The sequence below is a fragment of the Mobula birostris genome, chromosome 17 (assembly GCF_030028105.1).
Source record: "Mobula birostris isolate sMobBir1 chromosome 17, sMobBir1.hap1, whole genome shotgun sequence".
In the NCBI taxonomy this organism is placed as follows: Eukaryota; Metazoa; Chordata; class Chondrichthyes; order Myliobatiformes; family Myliobatidae; genus Mobula; species Mobula birostris.
The window spans coordinates 28,495,867-28,518,008 of NC_092386.1; the positions used below are offsets into that span (position 1 = coordinate 28,495,867).

The 22,142-nt window shown below is 39.6% G+C and overlaps 1 protein-coding gene across 8 annotated transcripts in view; it reads left to right on the top strand.

Moving 5' to 3' along the window:
- Window positions 1-22,142, top strand: part of LOC140211578 (dmX-like protein 1) — a 199,880-nt gene that overhangs the window by 29,952 nt on the left and 147,786 nt on the right. For 6 of the 8 annotated variants that reach the window (XM_072281438.1, XM_072281440.1, XM_072281439.1 and 3 more), the window contains exons 3-6: window positions 4,653-4,730; window positions 11,317-11,392; window positions 13,149-13,287; window positions 17,380-17,446. In XM_072281438.1, coding sequence (XP_072137539.1) covers window positions 4,653-4,730; window positions 11,317-11,392; window positions 13,149-13,287; window positions 17,380-17,446 — 360 coding nt within the window. Of the gene's footprint in view, window positions 1-4,652; window positions 4,731-9,522; window positions 9,609-11,316; window positions 11,393-13,148; window positions 13,288-17,379; window positions 17,447-22,142 lie in introns of those variants that run through there. The other 2 variants (XM_072281444.1, XM_072281445.1) reach the window with 2 other exon arrangements.

Here is a 22,142-nt window from a genome sequence, read left to right on the forward strand (position 1 = left end):
GCTGTGTAATGAGCCCATTGCAGTACTCTACTCACATGTGACTGCAAGGCCAAACACCCAAATAATCACATTGGCAAGTTTGCTGATGGTACAACAGTGATTGGGCTCATCACCAACAATGAGATGACCTACAGAGAGGATCTAGATGAGCTCAAGGCCTGGTGTCAGGCAAATAACCTCTTCCTCAATGTCATTGAGACAGAAAAGATAGTTATTGACTTAGGAAGAACTTCCACTGCTCGCATCCCTTTTTACATTGACAGCACAGCAGTGGCAACTGCAAGCAGTTTCAAGCTCGTTGGAGTGTACATCAACCACCTTTCATGGTCCCAAAACCCATTCTGCACAATCAGGAAAGCTCACCAATGCCTCTACTTTCTGAGGAGGCTGAAGAGAGCTGGACTATTTACATTTATACTGGCGTTCTTCTACAGATGCACAATACAGAGCATCCTAGCATGCTGCATCACTGTACGGTATGGAAACTGCTCTGTGGTGACAGGAAGACTTTACAACAGATAGGCAAAATTGCCCAACGCATTACTGGCAAAAGTCTATCTGTCGCCAAGGACATGCTGTATATACAGAAAAATGGCTAGCAACATCATGAAGAATTCACTACATTATTCATGGACTATTCCTCCCACTTACATCAGTGAGGAGGCTACGTAACGTCCACACCAGGACCATCAGACTCAAAAACAGTTACTTTTCCCCAATTAGTAAGGCTGATCAACACCTTCACACACTAATCCCACCGCTTCATAATCCCACCACCACTAATTTAGAATTTCCTTTCAGAGCCTCCTTATGTACAGACACTCCTGTGCCTAACATCACTTTATAGACATAGTTTAGGCATAAGATATAGGAACGGATTTTGACCATTTAGCCTGTCAAGTTTATGCCGTCATTCCTCTCAACTGCATTCTTCTGCCTGCTCCCCATAACCTTTGACACCCTGACTAATCAAGAACCTGTTAACCTCCCCTTTAAATATACTCAATGAATTGGCTTCCACAGCTGTCCCTAGCAATTCACCACCCTCTAGCTAAAGAAATTCCTCCTCATCTCTGTTCTAATTGGGTGTCTCTCTTTTCTGAGCTGTGTCCTCTGGTCCTAGAGTTACCCATTATAGGAAACATCCTCTGCACATCCAGTCTGTCTAGCCCTTTCAATAGGTTTTAATGAGATCCCTCCCCATTCTTTTGGACTGCAACATGTACAGGTGCAGAGCCACCAGATACTCTTCATATGTTAATTCTGTCATTCCTGAAATTATTCTTATAAACCTCTTCTGCTAATGATACTCCAATTGCAGTCTGATCTATGCCTTAGAAAGCCTCAGCATTATATCCTTGCTCTTGTATATGTAGATCCCTAGAAATGAATGCTGACACTATATTTGCGTTCCTCACAACAGCCTCGACTGGCACAAGGACTCCAAAGTCCCTTTGTGCCTCCGATTTTTGAATTTTCTTTCTATTTATAAAATAGTATATGCTTTTATTTCCTTTACCAAAGTCCCATCCACCTATCTTTGTATTGTCCGCAAACTAGGCCGCAAAGCCATGAATTCCATTATTGACACATAATGTAAAAAGCGCTCCCAACACAGACCCCTGTGGAACACCACTGGTCACTGGTAGCCTACCAGAAAAGGCTCTCTTAATTCCCACTCTTTGCCTCCTGCCAGTCAGCCAGTACTCCATCTATCCTAGTAGCTTTCCTGTAAAACCATGAGCTCTTAACTTGTTAAGCAGTCTCATGTGTGGTACTTTGTCCAAGTCCTGAAAATTTAAGTGCACAACATCCATCGAGTCTCCTTTGTCAATCCTGCTTGTTATTTCTTCAAAGAATTTCACCATTTGTCAAGCAAGATTTTCCCTTAAGGAAACATGCTGACTATGACCTATCTTATCATGTGTCCAAAACCACATCCTTAACAATTAACAAACAAGAAAATTGGCAGATGCTGGAAATCCAAGCAACACACACACAATGCTGGAGGAACTCAGCAAGTCAGGCAACATCTATGGGGGGCGGGGGGGAGTACAGTCGACGTTTCGGGCTCCAGCTTCATTTTTGAGCGGTCCAATGTCTATTCTCACCTGTTTATTGCACGTTATTTGAAGAAGCTGTTAGTATCCTCTTTAATATTATTGGCTAGTTTACTTTCATATTCCATCTTTAATTACTTTTTAAATTGCCTTCTGCTGGTTGGTTGGTTTTTAAAGGCTTCCCAATACTCTAACTTTCCACTATTTTTTGCTCTATATGCCTTCTCTTTGACTTTTATGTTAGCTTTGACTTCTCCTGCTAGCCACGGTTCTGTCATCCTGCCTTTAGAATATTTCTTCCTCTTGGGAATGTATAAATCCTGTGTCTTCCAAATTGCTCCCAGAAATTCCAGCCATTGCTGCCCTGCTGTCATCCCTGCCAGTGTTGTTTTCCAATCAATTTTGGCCAACTCTTCGCTCGTGCCTCTGTAATTTCCTTTACTCCTCTGTAATACTGGTACATCAGACTTAAGCTTCTTCTCAAATTGCAGGGCGAACTGTGAGGAAGGACAAGCTATCATTATGATCACTGGCCCAAAGGGTTCCTTTACCTTCAGTCCTCTAATTAATTCTGGTTTAGTGCACAACACCCAATTCAGAATAAGTGATCCCCTAGTGGCACAACTATGAGCTGCTCTAAAAAACCATCTCTAGGCATTCTTGAAATTCCCACTTTTGGAATCCAGTACCAACCTGATTTTCCCAATTTGCCTGCATATTTAAATGCCCCAATACTATGGTAACATCACCCATTTAACATGCATTTTCTATCTCCTATTGCAATTTGTAGACCACATCTGTACTACTGTTGGGGGTCTGTATGTAACTCCCATCAGGGTCTTTTTACCCTTGCAGTTTCTTAGCTCTATCCACTCAACACCTTCCGATCCTATATCATCTCTTTCTAATGATTTGATTTCAGTTTTTTACCAATAAAGCCATGCCATCTGTCCTGCCTACCTGCCTGTCTTTTTGATAGAATGTATATCCTTAGATGTTAAGTTTCCCACTATAATCTTCTTAAAGCCACTGTTCAGTGATGCTGATAATGTTATACGTGCCAATCTGTACCTGTGCTACAAGTTCATCTACCTTATCTTGTATACTGCACACATTCAAATATAATCCCTTCAGTCCTGTAGTCACCCTTTTCAATTCCGTTCACCTCTTACATTGCAACTCATCCTGTTGACTTCAATTTTGCCCTGTCATCAACCTCTCCTTGCTGGAAGTCTGCCAACATTCTGCCTCTGTTCATAAATCAACTACCTCATCCTCAGTGCTATTACTCTGGTTCCCACCCCCCTGCCAAATTAGTTTAAAACTTCCAGAACAGCTCTAGCAAACTTGCCCGCAAGGATATTAATCCTCCTCGGGTTCAGTTGTAACCTGACCCCTTTGTGCATGTCATAGCTTCCCCAGAAGAGATCCCAGTGATCCAGAAATCTGAACCTTTGTCCCCTATTATCTGCTTGTCTTTCCTCACAGTCTCACTACACAATGCATCTACTTGTGTACCAACCAGTAGCCATATCCTTAGCCCTAGCACTCTGGTTCCTACCCTTCTGCCAAATAAGTTTAACCCTCCCCAACAGTTCTAGCAAACCTGCCCGCTTGAGTTCAGGTACCACCCATCCTTTTGCAATCAAGTTATACTGTGTATATATATTTCTAGTGTTCTTTAATTATTTTGTTCTTGTGTTGTTTTAAATGCTATATGAGATCCACAGTAACAATTATTTCATTCTCTTTTACGCTTGTGTACTGGTATTGACAATAAACTGTTGTGAATCTTGATTTAAGATGCTCTTAAACAGGCATGTGCATCTAAGAAAAATAGAGGGTTACAGACTGTGTGGGAGGGAAGGGTTAGGTTGATCTTAAGAGTAATTTTACATAGATGAACAGAATGTCATGAGCTGAAGAGCCTATACTGTGCCATAATGCTCTGTGTTCTATGTTCTAATGTCTGAAGTAAGAAACTGTCTCAAAAGCACTAGGAACTCCTTGGTTGGGTTGTTTTGTCCTACCTGAACTAAACTAGATAAAAATTCTGTCCATTTTTGCAATACCTTTATGACAGACTCCCATAATTTCTTTGTTTTTCTCCGTCTTACCTTGCCATTCCCTCAGATGAATTCCTGTCTTGTTATTTTTTACCTCTGCACAATTCATTTTTACTCTATGATTTCCTGAGGACTACAGCCTTTGCTCGAGTAAGAACTTGAAAAAAGAAAATAGTAAATTACTTTCAGCTTTTGCAATTATTTTAAGCATGAGAATTTAACAATGTTTTTGGACTTGTATGCTAGTTACAGGATTTATTATTTTTACTCTTGTACCAAAAGTTTCCTTAACGTTTTTTGAGGGCATTGATTTTGGCTGTATTTGAAAGTGATGCAAAAATTGTTTTGTTTTGTTTTATTTTGGAATAAGAGAATTACATTGTGTAATTTTAAAACATAGAACAGGCTTCAGAAATTTGCATTATTACAGTTGCAGCATTAATTTTCATGCATGACTATAGTGCCTTAGTAACTGTGGAAATTATTAATTCATTATCACTGCATTTTAAATGTGATTCATCCACAGATTGCTGCATCATATGGAAATTTAGTTTGTATTTTTGAACCCATTTCCCTTTTAAATCGGAAAAGTAAGCATTCTACAGTAAGTAGATGTAATTTTATACTTTCATTTTCAACCTACCAAGCATGATGTGTTCTTGAATTTTCATGTGATTCAACATCAACACTTTACTGTTATCTGACTGACGTGTCTATATTTTGGAATTGGTTTATTACTGTCACATGTATCAAGGAAAAGTGTAAAGCTTGTCTTGTGTGCCGTTCACAAAGATCAAATCATTACAAGGTGCATCAAGAAGCCTCATTTTCATTGCATTAACCATCCTTCTCCTTTTCGTTGTTCTTGCCCTTATTTTGATACCCTGTGTCATCCTGCATTCCCTCAATCTGCGGGCTTAAGATCACCACACCTTCAGCACAATCTTTCCTCAGGAATCATTGCTGAGTTGGATTGCCTTAGGAATATTAGCACAAATAAATGAACAAATAATTAAAATATATTCCAAAAGATTAACATTTAGCTTAAGGTGTGTGTTAAAGATGTGTGCTAAAGAAGTAAATAGTGTAATGCTTCTGGCGCTTCATACATGATGAGACCAGGATAGTAGTCTGATGGCCTGAGGGAGGAAGCTGTTTCCCATCTTAATAGTTCTTGTCCTAATGCCTGATGGTAGGAGGTCAAAGAGAATATGAGGCAGAGAGGGATCCTTGACAATGATAAGCACCCTGCGCATGAGCAATCCTGATACATATCTCAGATGGGTTCCTCTCAGCAATCTACATGATCCTTTGTCAAATTTTAAGGTCAGATGCCTTGCAATTCGCATACCAGATGGTAATGCAGATGGTCAGGGCACTCTCAATTGTGCTCATGTAAAAATTGGTTAGAATGGACGGGTGAGGGAGACTTGCTTGCCTCAGTCTCCTCAGAAAGTGAAGACAGTGCTCTGCTTTCATGACTTGAGGTGGTGCTGAGTGACCATGCAAGATCATCAGTTATGTGCACTGTGAATAATTTGCTGCTCCTGACACTTTATACAGAGGAGCAGTTTATGTGCAGTGAGGAGTGGCCAGGATGCATGATCCTAAAGTCCACAATTATCTCTATAGCCTTGTCTGTGTCAGGACTCAAGTCCGCTGATAAGACTTCATCCCTATCTTGCCTCTCCTGTAGAATGGAATGCAAACTAGGATATTAACTAATGAGTCAGCAAAGTACCCAGTCTCAGTGCAGGGCTGTTTCATCACTCCATACATATTTTCAATTTTCTTGTCACAGTACTTCATCTTATAGTACCTCCAACAAACTTTCCAATGGAGTGGATCAGATCTGAAGGACAGACAAGGAACTGTTCATCTCAAAAATAAAGATCATTTTGTCTTCAGGCATTTATTTATGTGCACATTCTGAGATGAGCACCAAATTGCAATGACTTGTTCACAGAAACATAAGAAAGAATCCATCTGAAGTTAAATATTGATGAAACAAAGTTCGCCTTCAAAGTTTGCCCTGCTCAACAGCACTGCCCTCTGACATTTAATCAAAATTTCAAAGTAAATTTGTTATCAAAGTACATACATCACCATATACAACGCTGAGATTCATTTTCTTGCAGGCATACTCAATAAAACTATGATAGAATAAAGGCCATAGTAGTATCAATAAAAGACCACATCAGTTTGGGCATTTAACCAGTGGGCAAGAGCTGTGCAAATATAAAAAGAAAGTAATAATAATAAGTAAGCAATAAGTATAGAGATCATGAGATGAAGAGTCCTTGGAAGTGAATACAGAGGTGGGAACATTCCAGTGATGGGGCAAGTGAAGTTATTCTCGTTGGCTCAAGAGGCTGATGGTTAAGGAGTAATAACTGGCCCTGAACCTGGTGGTGCGAGTCATGAGACTTCTGTACCTTCTTCCTGATGGCAGCAGCAAGAAGAGAGCATGACCTGGGTGGTGGGGGTCCATGATGATGGATACTGCTTTCCTGCGAAAGTGTTTCATTTATGCTCAATGATGGGGACGGCTTTACCTGTGATGGACTGAACCATATCCACTACTTCTTATAGGATTTTCTATTCAAGGGCATTGGTGTTTCCATACCAGACTGTGATGAAGCCAGTCAATATACTTTCCACTACACATCTGTAGAAGTGATGAAGCCAGTCAATATACTTTCCACTACACATCTGTAGAAGTTTGTCATAGTTTCAGATGCCATTCTGAATCTTTGTAAACTCTGTGCTTTCTTCGTAATTGCGCTTAACATGCTGGACCCAGAACAGATCCTTAAGGAATTTAATACAGAAAGTTAAGGTTTAACTATCGATGAAAAGATAGCAGTAATTAAAGTCACCATTGTCTTTGGTCTGCCACTACAACCTTTGATTATCTGAAGAAGTGTTTGAAGATCAAGGTGTCATAAATTATGTTAGAATTCATCACTGCCTTGTTTCCTTCTGAGATTTGGCTAAGCTGCTGCATTCATCTCAGAGCATGAGCAATGCTGCATTTAACAGTTTCTCTCGTGTTGTGCCAGAAAATCTCAATCCTCTGGCAGTGTATTTAAATGTCAGAGTTCTTTCTCAGGGCAGTGCCTCCAAAGCCATAATTACAATTGGTCAGCTATATTGAGCAGGTCAAGTCAGTTGTGTGCTTGACATTAGATTCCGGAACAGACGTTATTCTGACCTTTGCCTTGGCCACAGATTAACTAGGCAGACAGAGGAGAAGATTCAAGAATGTTCTCATAGTCTCCATGGAAACATGTTCCCATCAACTCAGAATCCTACACTATGGCCACTCAAAATGGGAAGGAGCATTCAGTATGATAATAAGAACCTTTAATCTTGCCAAGATAGCGCTGGTAACCCATGGTGACATGTTGCGAGCTGCTTACAAAACTTATAAATATACTTCTTCTGAATTATTCTCACTTCATTCTCCAGTCAGTAATTTCCCTTTAAGCAGTTGCCTCAATGAACTAGCGATTCCATAATCTCTGAAGGACTTGACAGACTTAACTGTCAAACATGTAGAGTCAGCACTTTTCAACGAATGTGTGGTCAATAGAGAACAAGATTATAAGGGCAAGATTGCTTTATCGGAGGGAAGTGAGAAAGTGTTGTGATCTGAGCTTCATGGAGACATGCTCACGCCATATGTGCTGGATACTTTGGTAAGACTTGAGGACTTTTTGATGCACAAAATCATTCGAAGAAGGCAAAAGGTGGGGAATCTGTGTTTTGTGGTGCTCTCTGTGGTACTTGGACACGGCAGTCTTGGTCTTGTCATGCTTTTGTTCCCCCGACCTGGAATGTTTAATGATTAAGTATTAACCCTTTTACTTACCAAGAGAGTTCTTGTCCATGATCATGACCACAGTTAACATACTGCCAAAAGTTGGTGTTAATCAGGCACTCAACATATTAAATGCTGCATCACCAAACAAGAAACAGACCATTCCGACACATTCCAAATCATATTCAGAGACTTCAGTCAGGCTTGTTTGAAGAAATCACTGCCCAATTACCATCAATATATAACCTGGAGCACCACTCTTAACACACTCAAACACTGCTATATAATGATTAGGAATGCGTACTGTTTGTTGCCTAGACTGCATTTCGGGGAATCTGATCGCTTGGCTGTCCTTCTCCACCTTCATACAGGTAGAAAGTAAAGCCAGGCTTCAGACATAAGGACAACAAAAAATAAGGAGACAGAGGACTGGCTATGGAATTGTTTCAAGTTGGATGACTCAGCCATGTTGAAGAAATCATCAGAGGATCTGAATGAATACACCACAGTTGTTATGGACTTCGTAAAAGCAGTCGTAGACAAGTGTGCCCCACAAAATCATTCAGAGTCATCTGCAATTTGCTGAGGGCCAGATCAGTGGCATTCAGGTCTAGCAATCGAATAAGGTACAAGAGGTCCAGGTGCAATCCCTGGAAAACCATCTCACATGTGAGGTGGCAATTCCAGACCAAACTTGAATCACTGAAGGATGCTTGACAGCTGTGCAGGCCTTGAATGCTATTGCCTCCTACAAAGTGAAACAAAGTGACATTGGTGACAACCAGGCTCCGCTCCCAGATGAGCTCAATGTCTATGCTCTCTTTGGCCATCAAAAACTTGAAGGAACCTTCACGAACTCCCACAGCCCTCAATGATCCTGTGATTTCAGTCTGAGGCTGACTTCAGGAAATGAACTCTCAGAAAGCATCCAGCCCAGATGGGTTACCTGGCTGAATACTAAAGACCTGTGCTGATCATATGGCTGGAGTGTTCACTGATGTATTTAACCTCGAGTTGGCAGTGTAAGGTATCCACCTGCTTCACACAGGTTTCAGTTATACTGGTGCCCAAATAGAAAGTGGTAAGCTGCCTCAATAACTATCATCCAGTAGCACTTACATCCAGTATGTTGAAGTGCTTTAAGAGGTTGCAGATGAAGAGTGATTTATGGTGAAGATGCTCTTCATTGACTACAGCTCTACGTTCAACACTATCATCCCCTCAATACTAATCAATAAGTTTGAGGACCTTGACCTCAATTGGATTCTCGATTTCCTCACTTGTAATCCCTGGTCAGTTCAGATTGGCAACAACGTCTCCATAATCTCCATCAGCACAGGTGCACCACAAGGCTGTGTGCTTAGTATCCTGTTCTACTCACTTTGCACTAGTGACTCTGAGGGTAAGCACCGCTCCAATGCCATATGTAAGTTTGCTGATGACACCACTGTCGTTGGCCAAATCAAAGGTGGTGATGAAACAGCATATAATAGATACATAATTAATCCCAGAGGAAATGTAGGAGGGAGATTGAAAATCTGGCTACAACGATGATTTCTCACTCAATTGCAGCAAGACCAAGAAGTTGATTATTGACTTCAGGAGGAGGAAACTGGAGGTCCATGAGACAATTTTCATCGGGAGATAAAGGTGGAGAGGGTAAGCAACTTTAAATTCCTCAGTATTATCATTTCAGAGGAACTGTCCTGGGCCCAGCACATAAGTGCTATTGTGAACAAAGCTTGGCAGCATCTCGACTTCCTTAGGTGTTTCTGAAGATTCACAAGTGACATCTAAAACTTTGACAATCTTGTATAGTTGTGTAGTGGAGGTTGTATCATGATCTGGTATTGAAATGCCAATGCCCTTGAATGGAAAACCCTACAAAAATACTGACTATGGCCCAGACACTCACATGTAAAGCTCTTCCTGCCAATGAGAACATCTACACAGAGTGCTGTCGCAGGGAGGCCTATGACCCGCGCCATCCAAGCCATGCTTTTATCACCACTGCCATCAGAAGGTAGTACAGGAGCCTCAAGACCCACACCACTAGGTTCAGGAACAGTTATTACCCTCAACAATCAGGTTCTTGAACCAGAGGGGATAACTTTACTGAACTTCACTTGCTCCATCATTGAAATGTTCCCACAACATACAGCCTCTTTTTCAAGGACTCTTCAACTCACATTCTCGATATTGCTTATTTATTTGTTGTTGTTATTAATTTTGTATTTGTACTGTTTGTTGTCTTTTGCACATTGATTGTTTGCTCTGTTGGGTGCAGTCTTTCATTGATTCTATTGTGTTTCTTGAATTTACTATGCATGCCCACAAACAAACAAATCTGCAAGTTGTGAATGGTGACATTTATAGAATGTACTTTGACAATATATTTACTCTGAACTTTGAAATACCATACAGGAAAAACACAGTAAAAGGTAAAGAGCATTGGTAAGGACAGAAAGAGCATACTACCACTCATCAAACATTTCCCATCCACTTCCTTTAAATATTGCAACATTGGCTTTATCAGCCATCTCGGAAGTCACAGAAAATGGCCATACAAGTTGTTCGCAATCACAAGGGACTACTAAAGATAATTGTGGTTAATACAGTATGCATAATTGTAATTTTAAATGCCAAATTTCTGGAATTTTACTGGAATTGCAGCAAATTATTTATTGGACAGTATTCCAGGAATTTTTTGTTTGATGGTTAGATATTTCAGTTGTTTCTGAAGGTGAAGAAAACGTTTAAATTAATAGAAATAGTTAAATTCGTTATAAAATCTACAACTATTTGCAAGCGTACTTTTTCTCAGTTTTAAAGAGGAGTAAGTGATCTACATTGAGCATGCAGATTAAATCTGATAAATTTTGTAGCTTTTATTATGGAATAAAGTAAAACATTAAAGAAGCTAATATGTCCTGAAGAAGCGTCTCGGCCCGAAACATCGACTGTTTACTTTCATGGAATCTGCCTGATTTGATGAGTTTCTTCTGCATTTTATGTGTTTTGCAACAGGATAATATATTTTTGAAGTAACTTTTCATCGCATCAAAAATATTTTGATTCTCACATTCAGTGAACAGACATTTACTGTTTTTTTTTCTATGCAGGATTCAGAGTTTATTACTAAGTTAAGTGTAATTGCTCATTGGGTGTTAACCACAAATGGAACTTTACAAACTACTGCTAATATTTAATCAGTTAGAGGCATAGAAATAACTCCAGTCTGGCCAAAGCATGTACAGTGTTTTTGTTTCTCAGCAAGTCCATCTTTTGTCTGATTTTGACTATTAATTGTTTGCATATTGATCTCTTAAACTAGTTTATCATTACTGCTTTCATTTCTTCATTACAGTTGAATTATCAATGGCAAAAGAGTGGACAGCTCGTATTAGAGTCTATGGTGCATAATTTAGCATGGGATCCTCAAGGTAAGATAACATACTGTGCTAGTTTTCACTTAGAAACATGCTTTCCTGATGACTGGAATGTTAGAGTAGTCACCAGATTGATTGTTTACAGTCAATATGAATCAGCTGATTTGTAAGCTTACTTTCCCCGAGTAAAAGCTCCAGAATCACCTTTTCTGACTTTGTGCTAGAGTGGCATTAGTTTATTTTGTTTTTCCTTTCCAAATCTAACTGTGAATTAATTATGGATCTAAAGCACTCAAATTGAAAATCTTAATCACTATTCAGCTATACAATGGGGATAGTTATTGCTGGTTCTGGGGTTTATTTAAAGCTTAAACCTGTTGATCTGACTCAGTGGATCAAAATAGCAGATAGATATTTCATTCTTGGTTAACAATATATTTAGATCTTTAGAATCTAAAAAAATAATAATCTTCAGAAGCAGTACAATATCATATGGCACCATATAGCAATATGGTCTTACAACGTTTGACATTGAATTAAGTGAAAGATTACTAGAGCAATCAAAGGGTTAGCTTCCAAAGTGCATCTTAAACTGTGGGGAGGTAAGAGGTGGGAAACAATGAAATTCAAGAAAGGAATTAGAGTTTACGATCTAAGCAGCTAAAGACAACGTTCTTTATGGTACAGGTTTCCCCCGCCATCTGAAGGCAGAGCGTTCCTATGAAACGGTTCATAAGCCGGAATGTCGTAAAATGAAGAAGCAGTTACCAACTATTTATATGGGAAAGATTTGTGAGCGTTCGCAGACCCAAAAATAACCTACTAAATCATGCCAAACAACACATAAAACCAAAAACAACAGTAACATATAGTAAAAGCAGGAATGATATGATAAATACACAGCCTATATAAAGTAGAAATACTACTCTACAATCATTATCGCACTGTTCTCCGTAGCGAAAATCTCACGCAAGCGCTCTCAGCAGAAACACTCTCTCCAGTAACCTTTAAGCTATGAAGCTGCCAAATCATACCAAATAACACATAAAAATACACAGCCTATATAAAGTAGAAATAATGTATCTACAGTGTAGTATCACTTACCGGAATTGGGAAGACCACACCGAGCACACTGATGATGGTGTGTTAGGCTGAGTTGTCGGAGGTTGGTGTGGTGCAGTGGCCCCCACCCTCCAGGCTGCCGACCGATATCGATCTCTGAAGCATGCAGGGGTACAGCGATAGCTGGGACACACCCAGCACATCTTTAAGAAAAAAGCCAAAATAAACAAGCTAATTAATTAGGTGCCGCCCGGCACATAAATGTCGGGCCAGATCAGAGGCAATGCTCGGGGGAGGAGCTTGGCTGCTTGGAGTGCACGCTGCCTTTTATCGCTTGTTGCCTTTTTTTTTGTAACAATGAAAATACCTTCTGTTATCGAAAACAGGTAACTAATGTAGGTCTTTCGTAACAATGAGGTTTCGTAAAGCAAACATTCGAAAAGCAGGGGACACCTGTATAATGACTAGAAAGGGCAATATGCAGGGAATCAAAATAAACTTGTTAATGTTATTTGGGTGATTGAAGTATCAGTCAGGAGCGCGTCAAAAGATAGATGGTCAATGATGTCATGAAGTTGTGCTACAATCCTAGTTCTTCCATCTCTTTTACTCTGTATACATCCCTTCTTTCCAACTCTTCATTTGTCAGTTGAATGATGTATTTGAGAAATGAACAGCAAAATAGCTTGTAAAGTAGCTCATGGCTTTCTTTATTAGCCGGTTAAGTAATCAATATTTTTCATTCTAGGAATCCGTCTTTTGACGGGCTCCAATTCGCTACAACTTTGGGCCAATGGAAATCAGGAAATGGACGGAAATGAGGAGGAGGCTATGTATGAGACAGATCCAGATGAAGTTAACAATTGGCAATGCATCTGGGAATCTGAGTAAGGGCCTTTTTGAGTCTGTTATTCATTGACAAGGTACTAGTTTTGTTTCCGTGATTTTTGATTCCGTTCTAAACTCGTGAGAAGTACTACTTGTGTAATTACAGGTCACTTATCTCTTTAAACAAATAATGATTCCATTAAAACTGTTTCTTATTAAAGTAAATTAAAAAGGTATGGCTGATAAACAGATGTCTGACTAACGTGAAGATTTTTTAATGCAAACATTTGTTAGGATTTGGACTACAGTGCTGGTTGGGTGATGGAGACTGATTTCAAGCAAAATATATCAATTCTTGGAGAAAAAGAATTGTAGAGATGCAGGAGAAACACTAGGAATGAAGTTCACTTATTTGGTTTTCTTCGAAGGAAACCATTTCAACCTTACGTATTTATGTGGCTCTTTGAAGTATAGCCTGGTTAGCCCCATTCTGTAGTTTGTTTTCATAGACCCTTGCAGTTTTTCTGCAAGAATGTATATAATTGGATTCTTTTTTAATGCACAGTTCTGTTTAGATTTGGAATGCATGCCACCCTGCAAGCATGCATTCCAAATATAAACAGAACTTTGCATTAAAAATAATCTCCTCGCATTACTTTTGCTTGTCTGACTAGACATCTCTGTATATAGTTGTTTTCCATGAGGAACTATTTCTTTTTATTTACTCTTTCTGTAGCTCTGCACCACTGCATGTTGACTTTCAGTGCTCTCTGCAGCTCTTCTATTCTTCACCCAGTTTTTTAAATTAATACTGGCAATGCTCCATTTTACCTTGGATTTTGAGTTTGCCAACAAACTTGTGTGATCCTTCTTGAAATGCTACAAGTAAGTCTGCTGACAAAATTAAAGCCACAACAATAACAACTGCATCGGCTTCATTTTTTACAAAAAACATTGATCTCATGAAGAAACTTTTATTGTTAGTCAAACCCAATCCATTAGTCTGCTCAAATGAAGGGATTAATATTTTTTCTGTAATATTGTTTCCAAAGGCTTTCACATTATCATGTCAATCCTGTTTGAAAAATGGTGCATTTTTCAATCCTTGGGTCAACCCTTGATTTAAGGGAAATTGTGGTCATTGTGTCTGTAATTTCAGCAAATGCATGGTGCTGGTCATCTTCCTCCTTAACCAAATCCTGCTTGCTCAGTCTACACTTGTAGGTGTGAAACCTATTGCAATTTTGTCCAACAGTCTGGCTTTAACTTGATAGCTCTGACAAAAACTAACATGATTATTGCACTGAAATGTTTTGACAGCCATCTAAGCCCTGTCCCCAGGTTTGCCGGCAGCCAATATAAACAAACAGTCAAAAATTATTAAAGCTGAACTATACTATTAAAATTATAAAACAAAAGCACAGAAATGTATTTCATTATTTTTAATTCCATTAATTCAAAGGACCTAAGCTATCCACAACATGACAATATTTTCTGTTGAAAACATTTGAATTGATGAACCAGGTCATATCAGGCAGATTTCTAGGCAAAACCAATGTTGGAGCACATTTAACACGGCAGCAGGAAGACCTGAGAGAAAATTTGTGTTTGTCCAGTAGACCTGTATCTCCTGAAAGTTAACTGGTGAAACACCTTCACATCCCAAAACTTTGGCTGGTTAGCTCACCACAAATGCTGTCTTCTGCAATGTTAACCTCTATTTTTGCTTAATTTGACACAAAAGACTGCTCTTTCGCCAACTGTGTTTATACTAGCTTTCAGCAGAGCAAAGGAATCAGTCCCTTCTATTCCACATGTCATTATTTCTCTCTACTATTGCAATGTACCTATGAACAAGCACTTGGGAAACCAGAAGAACGCACTTGCCAGCAGATGGAGTTGCATGCATCCTCTGCCCTGTGAGAACTTGGTTTGCAGCTGTATTTCTGATGTGAAATACTCAGGTTACAAACTATTCCCAGGAGTTGGTTGAAACTTGGGGAATGAACACACGTACAGTGCTGGAGGAACTCTGCAGGTCATGTGGCATCTATGGAGAGGAATAAACGAATGACGTTTCAGACCAAGACCCTCCATCGGTATTGGAGAGGAAGAGGAAAGAAGCCTTAATAAGGTGGAGGATGGGAAGAAATATAAGCTGACAGGTGAAACCAGGTGAGGAGGAAGGTGAGGGATGAAGTATGAAGCTGGGCCATGATAGGTGGAGAGGTAAAGGACTGAAGAAGAAGGAATCTGATAGGAGAGGAAAATGGACTTTGGGAGAAAGGGAAGGGGGAAGGATACCTGAGGGAGGCGATAGACAGTTGAGGAGAAGAAAAGGGATACGAGGACAGAATAGGAAATGAAAAAAGAGGAGGAGGAAAGGGGGTGTGCCGAGATTACCAAAAGTTAGTGAAACTGTTGTTCATGCCATCGGATTGGAGGCTACCCAGATGGAATATGAGATACTGCTTTATCAGCCTAAGTGTGGCCTCTTCATTGCAATAGAAGAGGCCATGGACCAACATGTCAGAATGAGAATGGGAAGTCAGATTGAAATGGGTGGCTACCAGGAAATTAGAGCAGTCAGAGCAAAGGTTGTCGACAAAGTGATCCCTCAATCTAACTCGGGCCTCTCTGATGTAGAGAAGGCCATACCAGATTTCGAGGTGAAGTATCACCTCGATTGAAAGGATTGATTGAGGTGCTGAATGCTGCTGAGGTAGAAGGTGTAGGGACAGGTGTACTAATTATTATCTTGCAGGGATAAGTGCCAGGAGGGAGATCAGTATGGTGGGACAAGTGGGTAAGGGAGTCACATAGTGAGTGATCCCTGTGGAAGGCAGTGAGTAAGGGTAAGGGAAAGATGCACCCAGTGGTAGGATCCCATTGCAGATGGCAAAAATTAAGACAAATTATATGCTGGATACTGAGGCTCATAGGGCAGTAGGTAAAGACAAGGGGAATCCTGCTGCTGTTGCAATGGGAAAATAGTGTGAAGGCAAATGTGTGGGAAATGGAGAGAAAGACCTATGATGTTTCTTGGATGAGAGAGGAAACCATAGCACTGTTAGAAGCTCATGGTCACAGGGAGAATGTGCAAACTCTACTCGGTGCATAAGGTTAGGATCAAACCAGCTATCTGGTGCTGTAATGTAGCAGCACTAGTGTTGTGTCACCAGGCTACTTTTATTAGTGTATTGTTGATGCATATCCTAATACTTTGTCTATTTATTTCCCTGGTAACTTAATTAAAGTAACTATGTCAATTATCTTACAATTGTATTTCCTATTTTGTTTTGGTGTGTAAATTATTTGGAAAATCTGTCAAATATAAATACTGGAGTAGACCTTTCAGTCTTTTTGAGCCTGTGTTGCCATTCTAGAAGATCATGGTTGTTCTCTCATGCTATCATTAGCTTACTGTACTTGCTCCTTGGCCCTTGATTCCTCTAACATCAAAAATTATAACAACCACAGAACCACTGCGGCTACCTTGATCACAGAATTTAATTATCCTTTGGCTGGCTGCAGGTAGAGCCCAATATGATTTCCAGTACAACAATTTACACGGTATATAAAATCAGTGTTTGCTTTTCTATTGATCTTGTTAAATTATTTTTAGTCCTTTCTCGTAAACTAAATGTACTTCAACACTATAATAGAATTCAAATTGAAGGTGATGCTCAATTATCTGATCATAGTTGCTGCTGGGAAAGAGGTACTTTGATGTCATTTAACAAGCATGAATGAAAATTCAATGACACTTTCCCTATCCAAGTACTTTTAAAGTTTTAGCAAGCTGAAGGACAAGATTAAATTTTCATTATCATGCCTCATGGTGAAATATTGTTGTCTGTCTACCTCACAGCCTCAAATATGAATGATAATTTGTGCAAGAAGCTGCAGGTGCTGAAAATTTGAAATGAGAACAGACAAAAAGTCCCTGACCTAAAATGTTAACTTTTTCTCTTTCCACAGATGCTTTGATCCAACACTTCCCAGAAAAACAAATTGTGTTTTCCTTTTGTTCAACTTTCCATAGCCTGAACATTTTCAATTACATTTGAAACTTTAGACTGAGTATTAGTGATCTGTTTATTACTTTCTAAGATTAGTAGTTAGCTCAGAATGTTAACTTGCTTTTACAGAACTGCAACACCCATCCATCTATTAAAGGTGTCTCCAGATGGTGATTTTTTTGCCACTGCAGGAAAGGTATTCATTGCTTATGTTTACTTGTTTTAGAGCACTGATCTAATTAAGAGATACTTTCAGGTTTATTTAATTATATTTTATGTAAATCAGGTATTACTAGAACTTGAAGATGCTTGTGAAGGCGGATAATCCAGACAGCTGAAAAATCATATTTGTTTTGACTGATTCTAACTCTGAACAGCTCTACTTGTTTCAATAATAGACAAACACAATCTTCCTAAATTAATAACACACAAACAATTGTACTCTTCATGTCATTATTAAACACATATAACCGCCGACCCGATACATTACCGCAAAGAACGCAGCAGGAGCTGGGAGGCACACAGCACATTGTTAAGAAAAAAGCTGAAATAAACATGCTAATTAATTAGATGCCGCCGACATGTAATTGTCGGCCCAGATCAGAGGCGGTGCAATTGGAAATCGGCACTGATCTGGGCCGACAATTATGTGTCGGCGGCACCTAATTAATTAGCATGTTTATTTCGGCTTTTTTCTTAAAGATGTGCTGTGTGCCTTCCGGCTACTGCTGCGTTCTTCGCGAATCGGTACAGTATCTGTCCGAGGCTCGGGTGTTGGGGTGGTGGGACACGGGGGTGTCACCTCATCGTCGATCGGGCAGGCAGCTCATCTTCTCCTATGACTGCTCGCCTCGATGTCAAAGGTTGAGGTTCGTCGTCTGCTGTGGCTGATGCGGAAGGCTTGCTTGACTGCTGAGCCTCGCGCATTTTTCTATCATACAGTTGTTTGTAAGCACTCAAACCATCCTGCAAATATTCCCTAAACCTTTCAAGATTAAAGTCATACTTTATCATTGCAGCGAAAATCTCACGCAGTTGCTTCACTTCCTGCGTTCAGTTTCGATTGTTATCCTTTCCTCTTCCAATTGCATCAGCTCTTCATCTATCAGTTCTTGGTCATGGGATGCCAAAACCTCTTCAACATCATCTTCGTCAACTTCCACAAGCCAAACTCACTTGGTCCTTGCTTTGTTCACCACGATCGAAACGCTTAATTATGTCTAGTTTTACGCTAAGTGTAACACCCTTACGAGCTCTTTGAGGCTTTTCCGACACCTTAGAACTCATCTTGCTAACGGCTGCTCAATGCAGCGTGTTAAAGCAATACTGTTCCGAATCCGGGGCAGAGCGGCTGCTCGGGGCGCGCGCTACCTTTCTTCGTAACAGTGAAAACACCTTCTGAATGAAAACAGGGTTCTAATGTAGGTCTTTCGTAACAGGTTTCATAAAGCGAACGTTCGAAAAGCGGGGGACACCTGTGCCTTGCTTGAACAGCCCTCTTCAGGTCATGCCATAGCATCTCAATTGGGTTAAGGTCTAGACTCTGACTTAGCCATTCCAAAACATGATTTTTTTAAAACCATTTTGTTGATTTACAGTTGTGTTTTGGGTCATTGTCTTGTTGCAACATTCAAATTCTATTAAGCTTCAGGTGACAGACCACTACCCTGATATTCTCCTGTAAAATGTCTTGATACAATTTTGAATTCATTGTTCCCTCAATGATTGCAGCAAAGCAGTTCCAAACCAGGATGCTCCTTCCACCATGCCTCACAGTTAGATGAGATTTTGGTGTTGGTGTGCAATGCTCTTTTTCTTCCAAACATAGAAGTGTGCCTTTCTACCAAAAAGTTAAAGTTTTGTCTCATCTGTCCACAGAATATTGTCCCAGAAGTGTCGTGGAACATCCAGGTGGTCTTTTGCAAATTTAAGGTGTGCAGTAATGTTGTTGTGCTTTTTTTTTTGGAGAGCAACAGTTTCTTCCATGGTGTCCTTCCACGTACACCATTCTTGTTCGATGTTTTTTTTTATAGAGGACATATGAACAGAGACTTAAGCAAGTTCTAGAGATTTCTGTAGGTCTTTCACTGTTACCGTTGGATTCTTTTTCACCTCCTACAGCATTGCACATTGTTCTCTTAGTACATTCTTTGCAGGGTGCCCACTCCCACAGGGAGTAGCAACAGTACTGAATTTCCTCCATTTGTAGGGAATTTCTCTTACTGTGGACTGATAAACACTCAGGTCTTTAGAAATGCTTTTGTAGCCTTTTCTAGTTTTACGGATCTGTACAATTCTTCTTCTAAGGTCCTCCGAAAGTTGTTTTGATTGAGGCTTGGTTCGCATAAACAGATCTTTTTTGAGAAGAGCAGACTCTGTCAGTAATCTGACTTTGTGTGTCTTTTTTTAAAATAGGGCTGGACACTTCCACAACTCGCCCTTTAATCTTATTGATTGGAACATCCGACTCCAAATAGCTTTTGTAGAAGGCATTACCCCAGAGGTTCATATACGTTTTCAAAATGAGACTGCTATTGTTTAAATGGTGTACTTAGCATCGATGAGAAGTACAATTGTTTGTGTGTTATTAATTTAGGTGGATTGTGTTTATTATTGTGACTTAGATGAAGATCGGACCACATTTTTTGAGTAATTCATGCAGCAAACCAGGTAATTGCAAATGGTTAACAAATGTTATACTGTATATTAGTTTTATAGACCTCCACATGCACACTCTCACACTATAAGGACAGTTGCAAATAGCACAATTGTGTCAGTGTTATTGTATGGTTAACTGGATGAGAACTATGTTGACAATATTTGTATTTCTGATCATATTATACAGTTCACTTTTAACTGTGAATTTACATTAATTTGGCGACCCCTTCTTTTCTTTGGCCCGGGAAAACGCCACTGCAGAACTCTTCACATTGATGTTCATGGGATCTTGTAGTTTGCAAGAATACTTGCAGTTGCCTTACTGAGTCATGATTCTGAGATGTCAATAACTCCTGTCCATGTGCAGTTGATACCTTGGCTCATATTCAAGGAGATGAAGAGGGCAAACACTTAAAATTACCACATTCTATCCATAATGATTATAGCCTCAGCAATTCCAGCAAATGATCTTTGTACTCAAAGCACATTCTTTTTAAGCATTAATGTTGTTAAAATGCAATCTGGATTAGTGATTGTACACACTCTAACAGCTAAACAAAATACTCCGTAGATGCTAATGTAATGCCAATGGCATCTTGAGGAAAGCATTGACACCTTTATCAGATTATTTCTAACCATCACAACCCTTGGTACAAGATTTTTTTTTACACTATAATCAATATTTTCCAAAATTTCATCAGAGTATTCTAAACAAGTTAACTTGACAGCACAACAAGTAATGACATATTAATATAATGTAGATCATAGTAATTCAATGCTGAAAGAAGGATGCAACTCAAACTTAATTTTTTATCTTTTCTGAAAGTGAATTTTGCTGTAAATGGCGTTTTTTATTTCTCTTAATTGCCATTGAACTGAGTGGTGTTCCAAGCCACTTAAAAGTAATTTATGAATGCAGTTATAGTCTGAAGTCAAGTATAGTCTACGTCTGATGAGGATGGTGGTGATTTGATAGAAGTGTGCAAGATTAAGAGATATAATAGTTGATTTTCTATGTAGCTGAAGTGTCTATAGCCAGAAGGCATAGATCTAAGCTAAGGTGCTTCAAGCACTTTAGAGGTGATATAAGAAAGTTTTTTCACCCACTAGGTGGCTGAAATTTGAATTCACTACTTGAAGGCTGGTGGAGGCAGGGACTCTCACTGTACTTAAGTATCTAGATGAGCACTCAAATAAGACCAGGGAGTAGAATTAGATATTTTAGCCCATTAACTGCTCTACCATACCATCATGGCTGATGTATTATTCCTCTTAACTCCATTCTCCTTTGATACCCTGATTAATCAAGAACATATCAACCACTGCTTTAAATATTCGCAATGACTTGGCTTGCATTATCTGTGCAATTAATTCCAAAGATGCACCACTCTCTGCCGAAAAATAAAACCCTCATTTATGTTCTAAATGGATGTCCCTCAATTCTGAGGCCATGTCCTCTAGTCCTAGATTCTCTCACTATAGGAAATTTCCTCTCCACATCCAATCTATCTAGGCCTTTCAATATGTGGTAGGTTTCAATTGCCAAGGCACAAAAGGCTGTCGACCAAATGCTGTTAAATGGGATTAGTATCAAATGTTACTTGATGGATAACATGTCAAGGGTGGACCTAAGATTCTATGACCACTTGGTCTATCTTGCCATATAACATCTGAGTATATGTTTGTGATCATCTGCTGCTGTAGCCAATCTGCTTCAAGGATTGATGTGTTGTGCGTTCAGAGATGCTCTTCTGTACAGCACTGTTGTAACACCTAGTTATTTGAATTACTGCCACCTTCCTGTCAGCTTGAACCAGTCTGGCTATTTTCCTCAGACCCCTTTAATTATCAAAGCATCTTTGCCCGTAGATCTGCTGCTCACTGGATTTTTGTTTTGGTTTTTCACACCATTCTCTGTATACTCTAGAGACTATTATGCATGAAAATTCCAGGAGATCAGCAGTTTCTGAGATAATCCAACCACCCTGTCTGGCACCAACGATGATTCCATGGTCACAGTCTCTTGGATCACATTACTTCCCTATTCTGATGTTTGCTCTCACCGATAACTGAAATTCTTGACCATGTCTGCATGTTTTTAGGAATTGAGTTACTGCCAAGCGATTTGCTGATTAGATATTTGCATTCACGTACAGGTATCCCTAATAAAGTGGCCTCTGAGTGCTTATTCTCAATGCCCTTTAAATCTTCCAATGATTGTAACTCTATACCCC